The 21,468-nt window shown below is 47.5% G+C and overlaps 1 protein-coding gene and 1 non-coding gene across 2 annotated transcripts in view; one reads left to right on the top strand and one right to left on the bottom strand.

Annotated features, from left to right (window-relative positions):
• Positions 1-294: 294 nt before the first annotated feature.
• On the bottom strand, positions 295-398 carry LOC112064386 (U6 spliceosomal RNA). The gene has a single exon (XR_002891500.1). It is a non-coding gene; the product is annotated as a U6 spliceosomal RNA (small nuclear RNA).
• Positions 399-3,192: 2,794 nt separating this feature from the next.
• The window catches only part of CLIC5 (chloride intracellular channel 5), a 111,801-nt gene continuing 93,525 nt past the window's right edge, over positions 3,193-21,468 (top strand). Inside the window, exon 1 of the mRNA XM_024122014.3 lies at positions 3,193-3,590. Within this exon, the coding sequence (XP_023977782.1) occupies positions 3,528-3,590 (63 nt within the window). The 5' untranslated portion in view covers positions 3,193-3,527. The remainder of the gene's footprint in view (positions 3,591-21,468) is intronic.

Here is a 21,468-nt window from a genome sequence, read left to right as displayed (position 1 = left end):
CCTTTTAGATTATTTGAATATTTCTTGTTATTATCTTTTAATTTACATATTGGGTTTTTTTAACTATATCTCTTTGTGTAACTTTTATAGCTGTTGTTTAGGAGTGGTTACCATATACTACATACCTAACTTTTCTCAATCTGCTTAGAGTTCATAGGTCACCACTTCAAGTAAAGTACAGAAACATTACAGCTATATAAATTCCTTTGCCTTCACCCTTTATGTCATATCATTAAATCTGAATATATTGAAAATCCAATCACATGTTATAATTTCTTATTTCAACGATCATACAAAAATATGGGTGTTGCACAGATGCGCGTGTCATCCTTTCATTGGGGCCATTCTAATCTTTGCTGTATTGTTCTAATTTTAGTATATGCGCTGCTAAAGTGAGCATTGAATATGTTTTTGAAGTGCTTTCCTAATAAGGATTTATCCAAAACTTGCAACAAGTTTGTGAAACTATGATTATTAGAAGTATAGTCTGTAGGATCAGGGAAGTGTTTTTCTCTGAAGAAAGCTAGAATTGCTTAACCAATTATACTTTGACATGAAAAGGTACAAAATAATGTCTCTTTTATCATGAACTAAAACGGAATGTGGAATTAAAAACTAGAAATATGCACAGAAATATTTTATAACCAAAGAAGAAATTTTTTTTTGCAAAATGAAAGTTTATCAGATCAAAACTATCAGTTATCTGCAGAGATGTCCAAATGGGGGGTATTATCTGGAAATTAAAAGGGGAACTGTTCCTTTTTTCAGTAAGTGGTAGATCTTTGGAGAAGATGAAATAAAAGCTAACTCCGCTAGGTTTGGGATTAGGGAAAGTAGAGGTCATACCACACATTGTTTAGCTCATAGACAAGAAAATAATCATATGTGTAAAGCATCTTTCATTCAAAAAAAAAAAACCCTCAAAGGCACTTTAGCATATAATTTTATTTACCTCTTTCACATTGCTATTGTGAATATTGTCCACTGTCCAGAGCAGGAAAGTGATGAGTTTGTGCGGCATGCAGTGAACGTAGCAGTCTCCCTCTGTAACCTTGTCCTTCCCAGAGTATGCAGTCATTGGCTTGGAATGTACAGCTATGAAGGTGACTGCTTCTCTAAAGGCTTTGGTGATGTAAGCCCGAAACCAAGGAGGAGGAGAGCAATTAAGCCTCACCTTGATGAAGCTATAGTGTACCATCAGGGTTGCAAGTTAGGCTTGGTAACTGTTTTCTTCAGTGAGTAGGAGAAATTTGCACTTGGAGTTTATGGAGAAACAGCCTGCCATAAAGGGTGGTCAGGATACCTTGCCATTTTCTCTGCCTATCAGATGCCTGACTATTCAGGAAGGTTCAGCTGTAGTGTCTTCTGCTCTATGAGGTCTTTCCTTCTGGCCACTCCAACCGTGGTGAATAGTCTCTCTACATGCTGACTTATGTAGCCCCTCCATCTGCCATGTGTGGCAGCCTTAGTCTTCCTCTCATGGGACTATTCTCCTGAAATAGATTTTAATCTACATTAAGACCAGGGCAGTGCCTTTGTTTCCCCAAAGTGCCTTACCCAGTGTGCCTAAAGTTTGAGAGAGGCAGTTAGTAGAGTAGTTAAAAGCATGGGCTTAGTCTGTCTGAGTTCAAATCCTGACTCCACCATTTCCTAGCTGAATGACTAGGCGCAAGTTACTTAAATAACTCTATGCCTCACTTTCCCCACTTGTAAAATTGGGATACTAACACTATCTGTAAAGATTAAATAAGTTAAGACATGTAGAGTGCTTAGCATTTTTTTTGCCTGGTACCTAATAAGTACTGTTGCTGATTTTTATTAAGTGATTAACTTTTTTTCTTAGAAAGCTGTGGAACAAATATATATTTGTAAGTAAGGCAAGAAAGAGCACAGACAAGAGCAGCTAAAGAGAAGGCAAAGAACACAAAGAGAAGTTGACCAGATTCCAGAGGCAAAGACTTAGCACCTGTTTTTAAAAGAAATGGAGGGTGGGAATGTAAACTGGTACAGCCACTTTGGAAAACTGTCTGGCAATGTTTATTCAAGAACATTCTAATACTCTAGAACCAAGCAATTCCATTCCTGAGTATATAGCCAACAGAAAAGTGTCCACGTATCGTGAAAGGATTTTTATAGAATGTTCATAGCAGCCCCATGGTAGTCATTAACTGGAAACTGTGCAAATGTCCATCAACAGAAGAATGGATAAATAAATGACGGCAATAAAAATGGGTTTCCAACTACACACAGCAGAATGGATGAATCTCACCAACGTACTGGTGAGCAAAGGAAGCCAGACACGGAGGAGTATATATATACTACGTTTATTAGAAGATTCCAGGCAAAACTACCCTGTGCTGTTACAAGTCTCACCCCAGGTGGGTGAGAGCCGTGGAGAGGGAGGAGAGCTAGAGAGGAGAGATCAGGATGAGCTTCTGGGCAGGTAGATAACATTTTACCTCTTCATCTGGTGGTGGTTGCATGGATGGGTTCAGATTATTTAACTGTCCGCTTACAATATGTGCATTTTTTCCCCATACGTGTATTATACTTCAGTAAAAAACCAACCAAACAAAAAAAACAAACAAAAAAGAGAGAGAGAGAGAGAGAGAGAAAAGAAGTAAGAATAGATAAGAAAGAAAAAAAGAAGAGAATGCAAAAGACAAAATAAAAGAAAGAGGAAGAAAACCAGCCCAGAAGGTTAAAGGACAGGATCTTGGATCTGGCTGCACCTGACTGGGCTAGCACACCTCTCTCTCTACCTTACCTTACCTCCCCCCAGCCCTACTCTATTGATCCAGCACGAGGATGGAGAATGCACGGTTTTCAGGGTCCTTCCTTTCTCTTCCCCGCTACCCACAACTCCTCCCCACTCTAAGCATCCCTAAGGCAAGAAGGGGCTTTCCTCGTGGGTAACGCTGCTAGGAGAGTAACTTGGAGGAGCTGATGCTTCGTTAATGAACGTAAAGCTTAAAGCCATCTTCCCTCTTCTCTTCTCTTCTCTCATCCTCTCCACCCCCCCACTCCCATCCCCCTTTACCTTTCCCAGGGCATCCTCCTACCCCAGTGGCGGTGCCGCCCGGCCGGTGCGCGCGCGCCCCGCAGGGCCTGGGGTGCGGGGCGGGGGCCGCGCTCGCGGGGAGCCCCTCCCGCCCGCCGGGGCTGACCCCGCCCCGCGGCGCCGGCTATTTTGGGCGCGGGCGGCGACCGCGGGATCGCTGCCGGGCGCGGATCCGGTGACACCTCTCAGCGCGCGGCACTTGTTGCTCTCAGGACCTGCCGCCCATCCCTGAGCCCACCTTTCTCCCTCGCCGCCCCCTGTCCCCTCCTGGCTTCTCTCCTTTCCGTGCGATCCCCCGGGACACCGGTCTCTCAGGCACCGCTGTCTCCGGCTGGAGAAATATATTGAAGGAAATAAACTCCCTCCGCAGGGGGCCCAGCCGGGCGGCAGCGGCAGGAGCGCTGGCCCGGGCGCCGCAGAGGTGGCGCCTCCCCGGCCCGGGACGCTGGCCCCGGGCGCCGACGGCATGGCGGACGCGGCGACGGCTAACGGGGACGACAGGGACCCCGAGATCGAACTCTTCGTGAAGGTAGGTCGGCGTCCCGGCGCCGCAGCACCTGCCGCGCCTCCAGCCAGGCTCGCGGCTCACGTGCCCGTGCGCCGAGCGCTCTGGGACGCCGGACCTTCCCCCAGGGAGTGCAGCCCAGCCCTGACGGTCCCTTGGGTGGCCTTTCTGTTGCTTCGGGGCTCCCGGGAGGGATGGAGTCAGGTGCAGTCTGGCAGGTGGCTGTCTTCTCGGAGAGTCTGCCAGGCAGTTTGTCAAACCCGCCGCAGGACCAGCCGTCACCCTGCCCCGGCGCGATTTTGGCCTGTCCTGAAGGGCATCTCCAGGTGCAGGGAGATGGCAGGAACCTGGCTGGACCCCTGAAGCTTTCTTCTAAAATTGGGGGGTGAGGGGAAGGAAGAGGGAGAAAAGAAAGCATTACTAATAATATGACCTTTGGCAAAGCAAAAATAACATTTCTTAAAATCCCCCTTTTCTCTTTCACTCAGAGCTATTAAAAGAAAAGCAAAAGGAAACAAAGACGTTTTCTTGCTCTGTGACCGGCAAAGCAGAAACCAAACACTCCACTCGCCCACATTATTGTAATTGTCATAATTATGCTTCTGCGGGATTGTAGCAGGAAAGGCTAAGGGTAACCTGGGGCAGACTGGGAGGAAGGGACACAGGGAAAAAAATTAAAGTTGCCTTGCTCCCTGGGCAGAAACGGGCTAACATCCAAACCTGCTGCACTTCCTTTGCAACCTGGAGGGGGAAGGATGGAGGCCGAGGCAGCGTCTCCCGGTCCTCGAGCGTAATAAGAAAGAAACATTTGATAGGTCTTCGTGCAGCAGAAGCGGGGAAACCTGAGGCGCAGGGAAGTTGCCTCCGGGGCGGTGCAGAGTCGCCAGAACTTGGGGGAGGGGCGTCGGCAGGCAGGCTGCCTGAGCGCTGAGACCTTTCACAAAAGGGAAAAACCCTCAGAATGCAGTTTCCCTAGACATATACAGGTAACTGAGAAGGGAAGAGAACTTGGTGCCTGTCAGGGGCCTCCTGGTGGAATTTAAAAGGCAATATGTATTCCCCAGGGATGGGGAAATAGACATGTCTTTTAAATTTGTTTTGGCCAAAGGATCCTTATCTAATACAAACTAATTAAACAAATAGAGTTTCACAGAAAGTCTAAGATGTATATGACCTTTTGGTTTTTGGTACCTTTTGACACCTAAAAAATAATAAACCAGTTGTGACTTATCTGACACTTGGAAATTGCTCTGTCTCAGTTGGCCCAGCCTACCACGAAGATTTGTTAAATTTTTTTGGCTGGATTTTTTTCATTTTGGAGGATTATTTTTCAAAATTATCCATAGATATTACATTTGGTTTTTAGTGAGACTTACTTTCCTCAACTTGTTTCTCTCCCCCCAAATGAGGCTTCTGTCTCCCTCATTTGGTTTCTGGGACCCCTCTGGGAGGATTTCCAGGCTCTCTGGCAGACCAGGTAATGGAAGAGGTCATGTCCTCCCAGGCTGGGAAGTGTTGGACCCAGGGCCCGGGAGGTCTGCCCTGACCCCCAGCGTCCAAGCCTGCGGTCTAGGGAGTGAATGCGGAGAGCTTTTACAGAGCAAGGAGTCTTGCTGTTCTTCTTGAGGAAAGCTATTCTAGGACTTTCTCAGATTCCTTGGGAGCAGGTAGTTTCACGGTGTCAAGTTCCTGAAAGATATTTGAAACACAAATTGACTCTTTTAGAGCCAAAGGAGCCCTTTGCCCCGCTCCTAGGTGAGAAGACCATTCTACCTGCACCTTCTGAATTTCATGTTGGCAGCTTGGAGGGTTTCTCCATTTGTATAGAAAGCTCACTTCGCAGCCCCCAGTTCCCGCAAGAATTCTAAAGTAACTGTGTTGTCATTTGTTTTTTTTTCCCTAAAGGAAAGGAACCCATGAGAGCCAGGCAGGCCTTCTTGGTCAGCGCAGAAACCAGATTGATGAGGGAACAAAAAAAATCAGATAGGAAAGCTCTTTTGGTTCCCCCACCCCCATTTTGAGCTTCTGGTTAGTAGTTGTCATTTACAGAGACAAGTAAAGGCTGAAAAAAATTGTGAAAATAAAGACACTGCCCAGGCTTTGAATGGTTTCGTGTTAGAGAAGCAATGTCCTGATTTATAGAATCAGGCATTTCCATAGTTTGCCGTGTCTCTTAGCTGTATGATTCCCATGAGAAGAAAGTCCTTCTTGTTGAAGGGGTCTGGTCTCCGAGGTAATTTCTGCAGGCCCAGCGGGTTGGTTTCTAGGAAGCCTCCCAGGCAGGCTTGCCTCACCCAGTAAGAGCTGTGATGTGGTCATCTTCAACACTTCCATGAAGGGACCCCCCCCAAAAAAAAAAAACCTGGCCTGTCCCCTGAGGGTGTCATTAAAAACCTCCATAATCCAGAGGGTTTCAAGGACATACGATTCTGTGCCACATCAATTGATAATCATCTGTTACTACTGTCACTGCTAATAATAATACTAAATGGCAGCGTTTTAGGACTTAGGAAGGGCATTCAAATACCTTATCTCATCAGATCCCCAGCATCCTTGTTCGTGAGCCTTGGTTCACTCAGGAAAAGTGATGTAAACAAATAAATGTGGCTCCCAGGGACCTCTTGAGACGTGATGCTGTCAGAGCACTTGGCAAGAGGCCGTTTGCTGCCCCTGTAACAACCTCAGGAACTAAGGATGACGATTTGTCCCGTTTTATGGTTGAATAACTCAGGTGTTCAGGGAGCGTATGAGAAACGCTCAGAAGTAGATGGCAGTAAATAGCATTCAGGCCCAGTCCTCAGCTAGCAGTTTAGACTCTAAATTTCTTACTCTTTTTTCAAACACCCATCTGTCAGGTCTTGCACCTTCTTTTGCCAAGTCAGGCTTTCAAGTGTTTCCAAGATGACACTTCCTGGCAACTTACTAGTCCATTCTAATGTGGTCATCAAACGCTGTCAAAGCTCCTGCCCATCCCTGCTCTGTACTCCAAGTCTCTCCCGTCCAGGGAACATTCTAATGGGGATGTTTAAGAGATCACAGAGGTTTGAGGAGGTCAGCTCTGATTCTCATTTCCCAACTAATGTGGATAGGGAAGAGGAGACAGAGACCTGGGTTCAGATCTTGTCTCTGCCTCTCATTTGTCGAGTGACTCTGAACAAGTTCAGAGTGTATGAACAAGTGTATGAGTCTCAAAACACCCCTCTTAAAACAAGAGGGTGGTTACAAATAAGGTGCCCGTATCTTGAATCGTGCCCGTATCTTGAATCGTCCAAACCAAGACTCTTCTGAGAGAGAAAGGAGGTGCTTCTAATGGTTAGGCTGGGACAACAGGTGTCACCGATGTTGTGCAGGACGTGTGGCCACCCTGGTTATGAAAATACCTCCCCCACAGACTGGCTGTAAGGATGCCACAGGAACAAATGGAGGAAAGCATTATGTAAATTGGAAATTGCCATGAACACATTGACTTCGCTAAGGATATGAGTTCCATGGCAGATAGAACCTTTCTTGATCTGCAGGTCCCTGATTTGCCTTAGAGAACAATGGCCTGGCTGATTCCTCACTCGCAGGGCTATTTTGAGAATAAATGAGATCATACACAGCTGGGACTTTGATCACAAAGGGAGGACAACAGGTTAGAGTTGATAGTGGCAGTGAGTGTGGTTTACTGAAAGAAAAAAGAGCACGGAAATAAAAGCAAAACAGAAAGTGATCTGGGAAGACAAACACAGGATGTGCTGCATAGTTAGATCTCCGTCTGTATCGACTCCCTCACCCCCAGTCCCACCTCTAGACCCCGGAGGTAGAAAGCCACCAAAGTGAAGTGATGATGGTGCACCAGTTGGCAACAAATGTCTCTTGGGGCCAAGGGTGTGAGTTTCAACAGAAACCAGTGGTTCTCAACTTTGGCTACATATTCAAATCATTTGGGGGAGATTTTAAAACTCCTGATGCCAGGCTGCTCCCCAGGTCAATTACAGCAGAGTTTCTGTGAGTGGGACCCAGAAGTGGTATTTTTACCCACACCCCGAGGTGACTTTGGCATGCAGCTCTGGTGGAGAGCCACTGAGTCCTCATCAGAGGCGGGTCCCGAGGCAGTCAGCTTTGCCACAGCTGAACTAGGTGGCCTTGTTAGTGCAGATGAATGTCTAGAACTTCTAACAGCCTCTGGGCATCGTGATCAACCCGATCAGGAGCATTGTTGATAGAGAGCTTGCAGCCAACCGGTGCTCCGTGAACAGATGCTGACGGACTATAAAGCCCTATCTGCAGGACTCCAGAACAATCCGTGCATGGCGTCGGTCTAGTAAATAATCATCAGTTCAGCCTGGGGGAAACAGAACGGAGTCGTGCTGTTTGTCTGATGGAAATGACTAGTCTTTTCATTTACTGAGTGATCCGAAAGGGTCTGACAGTGGTCCAGAGCACAAGTCAAGACATGGTGACCCGTGGTGTGGTCATCTGACTTCTAGAACAGACAGGATCAAACCTTGTTGTGTTGCCTCTCAGACCCCAGCTGCCCACTGGCTGCCTGGTCACCTGCCCAAGCATGGGTTTATCAGGTTTTGAAGTTCCTTTTATCACATTATGCCACAGTTTTTCTTTCCCACTACCTCTTGGTTTTGATCTTCAGTCAATAGTCCGATACACCAATTCATCTGCCCTGCTGTGTCAGCGAGTGCATCCTTACCTGGTGACACATCCATGGGATTGCTAATGTCAAAGGGCGACTCATACACGTCCCAGGTTCCCTGGCAGGTGGTGGGAGTGAGGACTGAGGGTCTCAAGATGCTAAAGCCCACAGCCAGTGGTGTCAGGTCCTGCCTCCCTGCTGACTTGTGCTGTTTCTCTGGGCGTTTGGTGGCTCTCTCCACCCAGGGCAAAGAGCCCATCAATTTAGATGGTCAGGTCAAAAGCTTTCCATTCTTGGTTCCTTTTGAGATTCCAGACGCTGGGCCCATGTGAGTGGTGACAGGAGGTGTAGTAGAAAAGTGCAGTTTTTGGTGTCAGACTGAGGGTCATCTGCTGTGTGAGCTAGGACAGGCTGCTTGACCTCTCTGGGCCACAGTTTTCTTAGCAGTGCAGTACTGATAATGGCAATACCTATTTCCTGGGGTGGGTGTGAGCACTGAACGAGCTGTGTATGAATCTGGGGTCTAAGTAAAGCCTCCTCTGCAGGCCCAGTATAGCCCCCAAAGTGAGAAGCCAAGCCTTTACCTGTTCCTTCCTCGATGTGTCCCAGAAGTCAGACACTCAATCCTATGTTCTGCTGCCTCATGGCTGGAGCCGGGACAAAGGCCGCTGGGACCCCAAGCACAGGGCAGCTGTCTCTGGATCTGATCGCCCCCCACAGGGCTGCTGCTTCAGGAGCTGGAGTCTCCCACAGGCCACTGTCTGAAGTAATGTAACCACAGGGAGAGTGTAGATCTCTGACCACTGGGTGGATTCTTCCAACTCAAGGGATGTTGATTCCTCCTGTAGTTGCTCCCACATAGCTTGAGGGGCTGGGCTAGGATGCATCAAACCACTGGAGGTGCCCCTCCCCTTTCAGCTCTATGGGGATGATACTTCCGGGGTTTTATCCCCTTCTTGTCACTGGATTCCAGGTGGGGCCTCCCAGGCTCATCCGTAGGTGCTACAACTTTGACCCTGCAATAAGGAGAAGGCTCTGGAGTCCAGGTCCTTTAGTTCCAAGAGGACCCCTGGGATCTCTATGCAGATTTTGTCACTTGCTTGCAAACTTCAAGCTCTGCCTAGCCATGGTTACTCTCCTAGAAAACACACACACACACATTTACATGTATTATCTATCTGGACTATAGGAAAAACATAATAGACTCTCAATATCTGGTACCTTTAAAAACTGTTCGGCTTCCCTGGTGGCGCAGTGGTTGCGCGTCCGCCTGCCGATGCAGGGGAACCGGGTTCGCGCCCCGGTCTGGGAAGATCCCACATGCCGCGGAGTGGCTGGGCCCGTGAGCCAAGGCCGCTGAGCCTGCGCGTCCGGAGCCTGTGCTCCGCGACGGGAGAGACCACGACAGACGGAGGCCCGCATACCGGGCCCGTGAGCCATGGCCACTGAGCCGGCGCGTCCGGAGCCTGTGCTCCGCAACGGGAGAAGCCACAACAGACGGAGGCCCGCATACCACAAAAAAAAAAAAAAACAAAAAAAAAAACTGTTACCCGGGAGACATTCTCAGTTGTCTTTTTCATCAAAGCTGGAAGACCAGAAATAGTGAAGGTGCGAAGTGTTTAAAGCATGGGCTTCCTGAAGGTGTGAGTCTCCACCCCGGGGCATCTTAGATCTGACACTGCTTGTGAGGGGTCAGCTCCAACTACCAAGGAAGTGTCTCTGCCAGCTCCCTGAGTGAGAATCTACTTTGCACACTCATATATTTATTCAAGGAGTATCTTAGTTCTGAGATGTGGAGTGCTTTAAGGATAAATAAGATAGATAATCTGCTGTCAGAACTAAAATGAGTTCTTTCTGGTAAAAAGAAATGGAGTTTTTAACCTCTAAAACAAAGTCCCCTCTATCTCTGTTAGCACGGGAAGGTTCTTCGAGTTATGTTTATCGCAGCGCTCATGGTGAACGATGGCTAGGCCACTGGCGCACAACCTTTGGGGCATGAAAAAGTCACCGCAAAGCTTTTTCATATGGACTTGCCCAGCCCTGTCCCCAGAGATTCACATTCAGGAGGTGGGGGTGAGTCCCAGGCATCTACCCCTGGGTGATCCTGGGATTCATCAAAGATTGAGAACCACTGGCCTAGATCATGGGTAAATAGGCTTGAACCTACCCAGTGGAGGATCCAAAGGACAAGAGGAAGTCGACTCCCCACTGGAAGTGTGCATTTCTTGGGATGGAGGAGGCTGAGACAAATATGCTTATTAGCATGAATCACCCCAGATTGACCCTAAATAAACCAGAAAAGGGAGGAAAGGAATGCCTTTGACCTTTCTTTTAAACTTGCTTTTCTTCCTTTGTAATTTTTTTTATGATATAGGAGTGACAAGTAATTTAAAAAGCTGGGCATGAAGGAAATATTAGTAAGATAAGAAATGTAGGGAGTTAAGAGATTAAAAACAATCCATCAATCAATGAACCAATTAACAAACAAGTTTATGGAGCCACCTACTCTGTGCCAGGCTCAGTGAAAGCTGAAATCAGGGAGGGGAGATTAAAGAAGATGGGGTCTCAGCAGCCCATGAACTTGCAGCTGAGGAGTAAAAATGCCCCGTGAGTGGTAGGAAATGAAATGAGGGGAGCCGATGAAGGGACCCACGTGGCTCAAATGAGGCCTCCAGCTCTAGTCTGCGGGGAGGTGGGGCCTGAGTTGTGCTCTGAAGAGTGATGAGGGTCACTGAGTTACTAGGAGTCGGCAAGCATGTCAGGTCCAGAAACAGTATGGAGATGAGGACGTGTGGGGCCCGGAGGGTATACAAGGTTGGCTGAAGGGAGTGGTATATGGAGGGCCACAGTTGGAAATAAGATAGAAACACAGCAGTGGGAAGGGGTTTTGAATGGCAGATAAGTGGTTTTTGCCCCCTGGTAAGTAATGGGGAGTTACCAGAGGGTTCTACCCAGCGTAGGAGCTTGATTTGGTCCCTGCTTCTTTAGAATGGTTCCTATGCTATTTTGCATGATGTGGTGGGACGATTAATGAATTGAAAGTAAGAAAACCTGGATTCCAGGTCTGGCTCTGCGACATATTGGTTGTGTGGCTTTCTTTAAGGCCAAGCTTCCTCTTCTGTAAGATGGGCTCCACAATCATAAAATCATAGAATTTCTGATTGGGAAAAACCTCTTAGAAGTCATCTGGTCTGACCCCCTCTTGTCAGATAAATTCACAGTCTAACTTTTCCAGTTACCTGCTCTATGGGTTTAAGGAAGAGAAGCGAGATGACACGTGAGCTGCTGCTGTTTTTGCCTTTGCTCTTATGACTGTGTTCACGGTGACTATGAAGAAGCAGAGCCTTGCAGCAGAGGCCGGGCAGGAGGCTCCTCCAGTGTTTGCTGCGGGGAGGCCACCGTGAGCCCAAGCTGGGGCTGAAAGGAGGAGCCTGCTGGGAAAGAGTGATGTGGGTACAGAACGAGCACAGGCCTTGGAAGAAGCCTGTGCAAACACAGGAGGGAGGCCCAAGTTTAGATTCATGGTCAGTTCACCTCCGGAGAGACTGGGTTTCCAGGTCTGGAACGGTGATGCTACTGATGGGCTTGACCACTGTTGTCCAGGCTGTTGTAAATGGATTGAGTGCAGATGAACGAACTGAGCTTCAGCTTTACGGTTCCTTTTTAACCTGGAAACCCTACGGATCTAGGATAGAAATAGAGCCGCGAGGAAGGGAGTTGTTGGTAATGAGACTAATCTTCTGGTTTTAGAACTGTTCTGTTTGAGGTGATGGCAGGCTAGTTGAGGGCAGATGGCCACTGGAGTGCTGGAAAACCAGAGCTAACAATGAGATAAAGGTCAGGCTAGGGGTGTGGATTTGAACTTGTGTTTCCTTCCTACCACCGTTGAAGGCATGGGTTCGGACGAGGGAGCTTGGAGAAGGGTAAAGAGGTAAGGACTCTGCTTTAGGAATTGTCCATTTGAGAGGGAGGAATGAGACCCAGTAGGATGTAGCAAAGGTGATGAAGAAGCAGAGCGGTAGGAAATAAACATGATCCCAGACAGAGGAAACCGTATGGACGATGGCTTGTAGAGGCAAGAAGTGTCAGGAAACGTCTAGAAGAACTGAGCATTCTACTGTTCTTCGGCAAAGCATGTGAAGGGATGTGGGGCAGGCAGACAGATATATAAGTTTGGGTCGGATCGTGAGGCAAACTGAGCGGTTTGGGCTTTTATTTAAAATGCAGAAGATCGCATGTGTTACCTCCTGCTTGTGGGGCAATTATATTTTAAAAGCGATGAAAGTACTTAATAATCTGAACGTGGCGTGCCCGGCCCCTTTGTATCTAAGGAGAGGTATTCTGAAGTGGAGTTCATCACACTGTGTCTTGGGTGACCCCCAGGCTGTGGTGTGTAGAAGTTTGGTGTCGGTTACCCTATACCCTATACCAACCTCCACGGAGCTCAAGGTGATGTTTTCCACTTCAGTTTATCATTATTCTAGGGTAAGCGGGGAAGACTCAAGTATCAGACTGGAGATAACACAGAAGGTGAAGGAGGGGAGGGTGTGTAGTGAATGGACGCCAACTGCAAACCCATTACCTAGAATGCAGGGGAAGTGAAAACCACGTCCCAGTTACTATTGCTTCAAACCTCAGTTTGGGAGGTTGGCACGACAGCAGATAAAGACTTCTTGCCTCAGCCCGAGGCTCTTCTCCCCTCACTGCCCACCTGTGCTTCCCAAAGCTGACAGGGAGCAGAGACCCAGGAAACACAGCAGGTAGGTGGTTGCAGGGAGGGGCAGTCCCACCTGCCTTTTATTCATTTTCACATTTGGATTCTGTGGCGTTTTGTCGTCATATCATAAAATCGAGCATCCACTCTGTCTTTGTTTTTTTGCCTTGGAAACCAAAGGAGCCATATGTCTGTGGTCCTTTATCACAAATCCCTCAGATTTTTCCTGTGCAGATAAAGGGTTCTGAGCAGGGCTGGACCACAGGGCTTTCGGGAGAGAAGGATGCCACGTGGGAAAGGTTACGTGACCTCTCCTCCTTGGAGTACTTCAGGAGTACGTCAGAGGTGTTATCTGTCTGGTGGGATTATTATAAGGGTCAAATAAAATCAGAAACATGGACTTCGCTGGTGGTGCAGTGGTTGAGAGTCCGCCTGCCGATTGCCCCGGTCCGGGAGGATCCCACATGCCGCGGAGCGGCTGGGCCCGTGAGCCATGGCCGCTGAGCCTGTGTGTCCGGAGCCTGTGCTCCGCAACGGGAGAGGCCACAACAGTGAGAGGCCCGTGTACCGAAAAAAAGAAAAAAAAAATCAGAAACATGAACTCCTTTCGTAAACTAGAGTTTTCATTGTTTAAGTGTAGGGCATTGTATTGGTCAGTATGCACTCATCACCTTGTTCCCACAGTAGCTCAGTGGAGGGTTTGGTGAACGATCTTCCTTCCTCTGGCTCCGTCTGCCTTGTGGTCCTGTCACTCCCTAAGGCTGCCAACTCCTCTGCTGGACTCTGCATTCGACCAGCACAGGGGGAAGGACGGAGCCTCCTGGGGAAGAGGTGGAGGATCACGTGGAGAGTGTGCATGGTCCGTGCCTGGAAGTGGCCAAATCACTTCCAGCCTCTTTCCATAGTCCAGAACTCAAGGGTCATTGAGCTGTGTTTTCAGGAAAAGCGGAAGCAGGTTTGACAAACAACAAACCAGTCTCTACCGTAGAAATGATTTATTTCCTTGTTTCCTACCACTATGTCATCTCATCCCTCCCTAAGACGGCATCCTGCCGACAGCCTCTCTCTTCTCCTGTCTGCCATGTTTGATACCATGAGCTTAATCTTCCTGGAATACTCTCTTTGTCATAGCCACTCCTCTACCTGCTAGATCAAGTTCCCCTGCTTCTACCTGACATTGAGGACACTCTAACCAGGCCTGCATTCCCTTTCCCAGCCTGATTTCCTATACTCCCTTAAAACGGTTCCTTATGTGTCCGTACAGTTTCGGAAGCATTTTCAAGTCTCATCTGATTTTATCCTCACACAGTCCCTTGGAGGAGGGAAGAGGTTTAATCCTCATGACAGACAAGATGACTTTCTGGGGCCTGTGCTCTGGTTTCTTCTGCACAAGCTGAGGGAGAAACCTGGAGATCCTGACCCCAGACCTGAGTGATCTCAACCAGCACAGGGCGTCCCAGCCTCGCATGATCACACGATCTACCTGGGACGCTTTACAAATTCCGGCACACACTTATGAATCAGAGTCTTGTGGGGAGGAGGTCCCGGGCATCTGTAATTAACTAGTGCCCCAGGGATTCTGATGCACAGTGCATTATGGGAACACTGCCCATGACCTAACAAGGGCCCATGTGGATACCCTGAACCCAGAGAAGTGAGTCTAACAGTGGGAATGTGAAGGACCGTGACATGCACTGGGGAGAAATCTGAGGGGCAGCTGCTCCCAGGTCACCTCATTTACATTATATTCCAATCATCTTAAATATTGACCCTTGACTTTAGAACCTGCTCCATGGCCTTTGGAGTTAAAGAACAGTCATGGGCTTGTGGTTTTTGCACAGCTGTTCACCCCTATCCCCGGAATATAATGTGCTTGAAGTGGAAACTGTCGGGAATTGATGGGTGGGGGGGATGTCAGGGGAAATAAGGTGAGATAAACAGAGGGGAGCTGACTTGACTTATGAAGTAGAAAAATCAACCCTCATTCCCCAGTCCTCTTTGGTCCCATGAGTGTCTCTGCACTTTCAGAAGTCAGAGAATACGTTTGGAAACTGAATAACAATAGCCATGGCTCTGTGCTGTTCTGAATGCCTTGCTTATTTGAATTCTATGGGTGGGTCCTATTATTACTCCCAAGTTACAGATGAGGAAAGTGAAGCTCAGAGAGACCGAGTCCACTGTCCAAGGCCACAGAGCTAGGACACGGTAGATGGGGCTTTGGCCCCATCCTCTGCTGCCTCATTGCACCCAGACCCTCCCAGCTGCGTGAAGAGGAAGTGCTCGTGATGAATCAAGAGACATTTTTTTAAATGGCCAGCTAGAGTGGGGTGACCAAGGCTTCGCCTTTCCTTAGTTCTCCATAGGTGACAACAAATAGTCCAAGGCCAAGTCAGATCTCTACACTTAGGCAAACCAGGCGATGACCAGACATAGAAGGTAGAGCCGCCTAGAGACCCACCTGTTCTCAAGGCTTCTTCCTATTTCTCAACCACTGTCAATCAATTCCCACCCTTTGATGTCAATCAGTTCCCACCCTTTGCTCAACCTCTTTGCTTTTAGGCCCGTCCCCCAGAGGTCCTTTTTAAAATGTGAGTTTTACCCAGGATGGGCTATACCTGGATGCTGTAGCCCCTGCTGCCACGTTCGTTGGCTGGGATTGCTTTCTCAGGTCAGGATGCAGGAGGAAGAGGACCAGAAGGAGGGGCAGAGAGAGACGAGGAGGACAGCTTGTGTACTGAGCTTGCTATCTTTCAGGCCAGGAGTAGAGGTCAGGCTTGCTGTGCGATCTGGGGGTAGCTACCCAAAGCGGACCCCATCCCCTTGCCAAGAGATGGCCATTGGCCAAAGTGCCTCAGGATGCTAGGGTAAGCTTTGAAACTCATCTTTGCAAGGATGGGACCCTTGGCTTGAAGGAAACCTGTGTTTATTCCAGTTACTCTGCCCCTATTCCATTACTAAGAACTAGACTCATTTAAAGAGGTATGGTAGAGTCCTACAATAAAAATAATTACAGACAATTTGCCAGGGCCCTCTAAAGATGAAAATTAATACATCAAAATAAATTTAACAGTGTTACTTCTGGAAGTCAGTGGATTCCATTGAGTCCTCACGGGATTCCAGCAACTTCTGAGGAGCCTGATGGTGCTTTTGTTAAGAGGACGTTGAGGCCCAGAGAGGGTAGGCTATTATATTGCGGCACAGGAGACTGAAGTCAGCAGGGAGAATAGAGCTATTGGCTGTGGTTCACTCTATGGGGGCCCAGCCTCACAGATGCTAGGCCTTTTCTGAATCACTCTGAGACACATGACATAGTCAAAGGTAGCAAAACGGTGGGAGGCTTTTATAATAAATTCAATTTTTTGAGCATCTCCTATGCACTAGACATGGTGCTCACCACTCCATTTAATTCAGTATCCCTGAGGCAGACATGCCATGGGGTGGGTACCTTGTGACTGATTTACAGATGGGAAATCTAGGGCTTGGAAAAGTTAGAGCTTAACTTGGGGTCCCATGGAAAGTAGTAGAGTTAGGATTCAAACCTAGGTCTGACTGACTACAAAACCACATCTTGTAACATATGTTAGTAATGAAAAATAACAAAATTAAATTCAAACGTGCTTGCAACGCACTCTTCCATGTGGCAGCTGTTGCATGAGGTCGACCAGGTGCCCAGCCCCTGGTCTGGAAGGGAATAAGGTACACAAGGCAGACACAGTCGGGTCCGGGCAGAATTTGCACTCTGAGGTGGAGGGGTGGGCAGGGCAGCCACTGGATATGCAGGAGGACTTGGACCCAAGGGCACGTACAAGGCTATGGGAGCTGGACGCAAGGGGACCTGATATTAGGAAGGCACTGAGCTGAGCTTTGTGGCATAGGCTAGATAAGGGTTTGGGGTTCAGTTCAGGGGCAGGGTGTGAGGGGATACTCCCAGCTAAGCTGAGGCAAAGAAGGGGGATGAGGCCATCCACTTCTCCCCGCAACAGACCTGCTGCCAGGGCAGGTTCTGGAGGAGCAGGTGGTGAAGGGCCTCCTGTTCTCCACCCCGTCAGGCCCCCGGGCGCTGCTCTTGACCAGGAGAGCAAGGGCACCACTGGAGAAAGCCCAAGGCCTATCCCTCTGGCCCCGCTCCCGCTTTAGGTCATCGTAAAGGGCAATTGGAGCCTATCTAAGCCTGATGCTCTTCAGAAAACATTTTTCGACTTGTGTGCCAAGAACTACATTATCAAGGGTGAGGCACCTTTCATTTCAGAGTGGCGATAAAGGGTCCTCGGAGGGAAGGTCTGGCGGGTTAACACTTTGGGGTGAAGGAGTACCTCCCATTGTGTGATCAGACATCAGCCAAGGAGGGCAAAGGAGCGGTTATCAGATGCCCCCCGATGATGAAGGACTTGTAATGTGGGGGGAGGGGGGGATGGTCTACAAGGATCTGGGAAAAGAGGCCAGGGATGGAAGACAACTATCACTCGTGCCATGGTTCTGCCCCCTGGGCTCGTGCTGATTTCCTTTTGTTGGGTTCAAGCAAGGAGGACAGTATCCAACTGACATGGTTACTTTGAAGTCACACATCATATGGGGCCTTTCCTCATGGCTGGCTGTTTCCTACAAGGGAGCGTGTGCACCATCATTTTATTATTGCTTTAGACACACACACACACACACATACATACATATATTATCATATTTATATTATACATAATATATAATATACATATAAACTTTTTATGTATACGCTCTTCTCCCAAGGTTTGAGGTCCAAGACTGAAATGCCTATATTCATATGGTGTTTGGTATATACCATATGCTCAACTAATGATACTGCTATATAGGTCCATATGTATCTTTGCATTTATTCCTTATTTAATGAATATTTACTGAGGAACATAGCAATACGATGGAATTCAGGAAAGTTGCTGTTTGCTACTGCTTCCTGCCACTCTAGGATTTTGGACTGGTCGTTTGAGGTTCTTCATCTTTAAAATAAGAGGATTGGATGTAATGATATCTGAGGTCCCTTTCAGCTCACAAGTTGATTCTTGGATGGATTCTACTGTGTACTGAGCATTGTGGGAGGCCTGGTGGGAGATTCCAAAAGGACCCTCTCAAGCAGTTTACTGTCTACTTGGTGAGGGGTCTTCATGCTCCCATAACCTAGATTGAGGTCAGCAAACTTCTTCTATAAAGGGTCACATAGTAAATATTTTCGGCCTTGAAGTCCACACAGTCTCTGTCACAGCTACCTAACTCTGTTGCTGTAGCAAGAAAGCAGCCATAGGCAATACATAGATGGTGGACATGCTTGTGTTCTAATAAAACTTTATTTACAAAAACAGGTGTTGGGCTGCCCCCTGACCAAGGGGCCCAGCTGACAAGGAAATGAACTGACCGTGGTGTGTTACTCAGAGCAAAGGCCTTAGCCTTTGCTGTCATGTGCTGAGGTTGGAGGGGCTGCCTTCTGTGGAGGTGCCTATACTCACCTGTCACTGTCCTTGCCACTAAGCACTGAGATCTGGCCACCCCAGAGTGGAGCTGTAAGATGAAGCATTCTGAATTTCTTAGAGAATGTTTCTGGGTGAATCCAAATTAGTAATATTCCTATTCTGCATGGGATGAAATATCCATGGAAACTGAGGCTCTAGACTTTGTTACCAGACCCAGGAAAAGGTTTCTGTGGCTGTGCACTCAAGTCCTTGTGTGGGAGAGCAGTGTGTGAACAAAACTCATTCCTCCCTCCTGCCAGCATGATTTTTCTCTCATGCCCTGCATTTGGGGTGTTGTTCTGTCAAATGATCCCCTTGACGTTTTCTGCTTGGCCTGCCTTCCACCAAGCCCCGTGCTGCTGACACATGCTGCTTCTCTGGGCAGTTCCCTGACATCTGTGTGCTGGGACACGGCCACCTGGCAATGGGGAGTCACTACGGGGTCTGTCCAGGAATGTCACTGGGTAAAAATACAATAATGACTGCATTTCCCAACCAGTTTTGCACCCACATGAGATAGGTAAGCGATTCAAACAGGCACGCCAATCTGTGAGGCCTCATACATCTGCTGCAAGAGGTAGATTTTCTGAGAAAGGAGAATGTTGTCTTATAAGGCAAACATTCCTAACAGTAAACACTTGGAGTGGTTTATGTCCTTGACTCCCCTGGGCCCTTGACCAAGACACTTGGTCTCTCTGGGGAATTTTTCAACTATGAAATAGATGGAACTACATTCCTGGGCCTGTTAGATCCTGGCTTCAATTCAAATTATATAAATTCATGGAATCCACTTATGGTCTCTGGCTACTGTTGACTTATTTTGATTAACTTTTGCATTGGCCAGTTTCATTATGTGTGTTTGTGTGTGTGTCTGTGTATGTCTCTGTGTGTATCTGTATGTGCCTGAATGTGTGTCTGCATGTGTCTGTGTGTGTGTCTGCGTGTGTGTGTCTGTGCATCTGTGTGTGTCTGTGTGTATGTCTGTGTATGCCTTTTTTCCTCAGATGCAAGGTCTTTTCTTTTCAGCAGTCTCAGATACAATGATCTGGCAGGAAATTGGTTCTTTCGAATGCCAACAAAGTAATAATAAAGGGTACTTTTGCTCACTCTTCATATGTTTATATTTTGGAGAGTATTTTCAACCGATTTCAATATTGACACGTATAGGGGACATTTGTCCTACTTTGTTGCGACCCAGCACCATTTGAACATTCTTCTTCTGGGTCCTGCTTCTTCAAGGCAGAAGCCAGAAATTGACTTTCTAGCCCATTTTCTTTTCTGCTTAAATTAGCTACAGTGAATCCTGTGGTTTGCTACCTTATCAGTATTTCCTTAGAAAAAACTGTGCAACAGAATCTTCTTTTAAGTCTTACTGATCCTACGATATTAATTATAATACCTAGTTTGAGTGCTTAGACTGGCCTATTAGGATATTTAACACCAAATATTTCTTTTATAACTTCAGTAAATTCTTTGGGGTGACTTTATTGGAGACTGACAGAAACGTCGATCCAGGATCCTATGTAGTTCTTGCTATGAACGTGGAGCATCTGACTCACTGGGGGAAAGAATGGGGTCAAGCAAATCACACTGTGAGTTTTTTCTCCTCCCTCTTCACCCCCTTTAGTACCACCAAAGTAAAGCCTTTTCACTGGGTGGAAACAGGTTACAATAATTCCCGAGAGCCTCCTTACCCCTCAGATATTATACCTGGTTTAAGTTACAACAAAACTGGGCTATAAGACATTTGAAGACATTGACCTTTACTTCCACACTCCCTGCAAGTCTTTGCACAGAACTAAACATTTGACAGATACTTAATGAGTTTTTCAGAGATTGATTGGTTGACTGTTCAATAAAATCTTGCCTACCCTGATGACCAGATCTATAAAATGATAAATATGCCGATGGTTCTTTTTGTCCAAAATACGTTTTGTTCGCTTACTTTAAAATAGGCATTTGAACTTAGTAGTTTGCAAGGGCAATGCAAAAATTAGAATTTTGGTATTTTCTTTTTATAAACAATTAAATGTCTTCTGCTTGCGTGGCCTATAAAATCTCTCCCAACTCTGAAGATCCGGAAACAAGGTCATGCCCGGTGAGCTTCAGAACTGGCTAGAGTTCCCCGGTTTTCTAATTGCTGGTGTCTGTTTCCTACAAGAACCACTGGACCAGGGCTTCTCTCTGGTTTGGCTGTGATTAGTGGGGAGGCTCCTCTCTAAGAGCTCAACATGTTTTGCAGGTCTCTCTCCCAGGAGCCCGCTAGCTAGCTGGCTAGTGGTGTGCATGTGTGTGTGTGTGTGTGTGTTTGCACATGTGCACAGATGAACGTATAGGCCAGGCATTCTCAACGGGGGCAATATCTCCCCAAGGGGGATCAAATTGGTTCTTGAGGGGTGAAAAATCTTACTCTGCTTATATATAAAGCACAAATACACACACAGCACATAAATAGATAGATAGTATATCTGTGGTATTAACTTCTCATGGGGGGTTAATGAGGGGAAAAAATGTCTAAAAAGTCTCCTTAGAAGAGGTGATAATGAAAAAAAGAGTTGAGAAACACTGATATAGAGAGATGGACTGACACATGAATACACGTGGATGTGGGCCATCCATATGCATACCATGCATACGTGTGTGCCTGTCAGGGATAACACGTGCTATAACAGATTCACCGAGAAATTTGAATTGGTGGCACAGGGGCAGGACTGAATTCCGTGTTCTTTCTGACACTTTCTGCAACTAAGGATTTGCATTCACTTTCATGATTTTTCATGAGCTGCCATTCTCATTTCAAATTGCTGACACTTCAGTTAACATGGCATACAGTCTCCAAACGCAGATAATCCATGTTGTAATCCATATTCCTGTCATTCTCTGGAAAGGCTGCCTGTTAAAAATGAGCTGGGTTGGGCTTCCCTGGTGGCGCAGTGGTTGCGCGTCCGCCTGCCGATGCGGGGGAACCGGGTTCGCGCCCGGGTCTGGGAGGATCCCACATGCCGCGGAGCGGCTGGGCCCGTGAGCCATGGCCGCTGAGCCTGCGCGTCCGGAGCCTGTGCTCCGCAACGGGAGAGG

This window comes from Physeter macrocephalus, chromosome 18, assembly GCF_002837175.3.
Source record: "Physeter macrocephalus isolate SW-GA chromosome 18, ASM283717v5, whole genome shotgun sequence".
Taxonomy (NCBI): Eukaryota; Metazoa; Chordata; class Mammalia; order Artiodactyla; family Physeteridae; genus Physeter; species Physeter macrocephalus.
The sequence above is the reverse complement of the archived record's forward strand: the minus strand, read 5'-3'. Positions and strand labels throughout refer to the sequence as shown.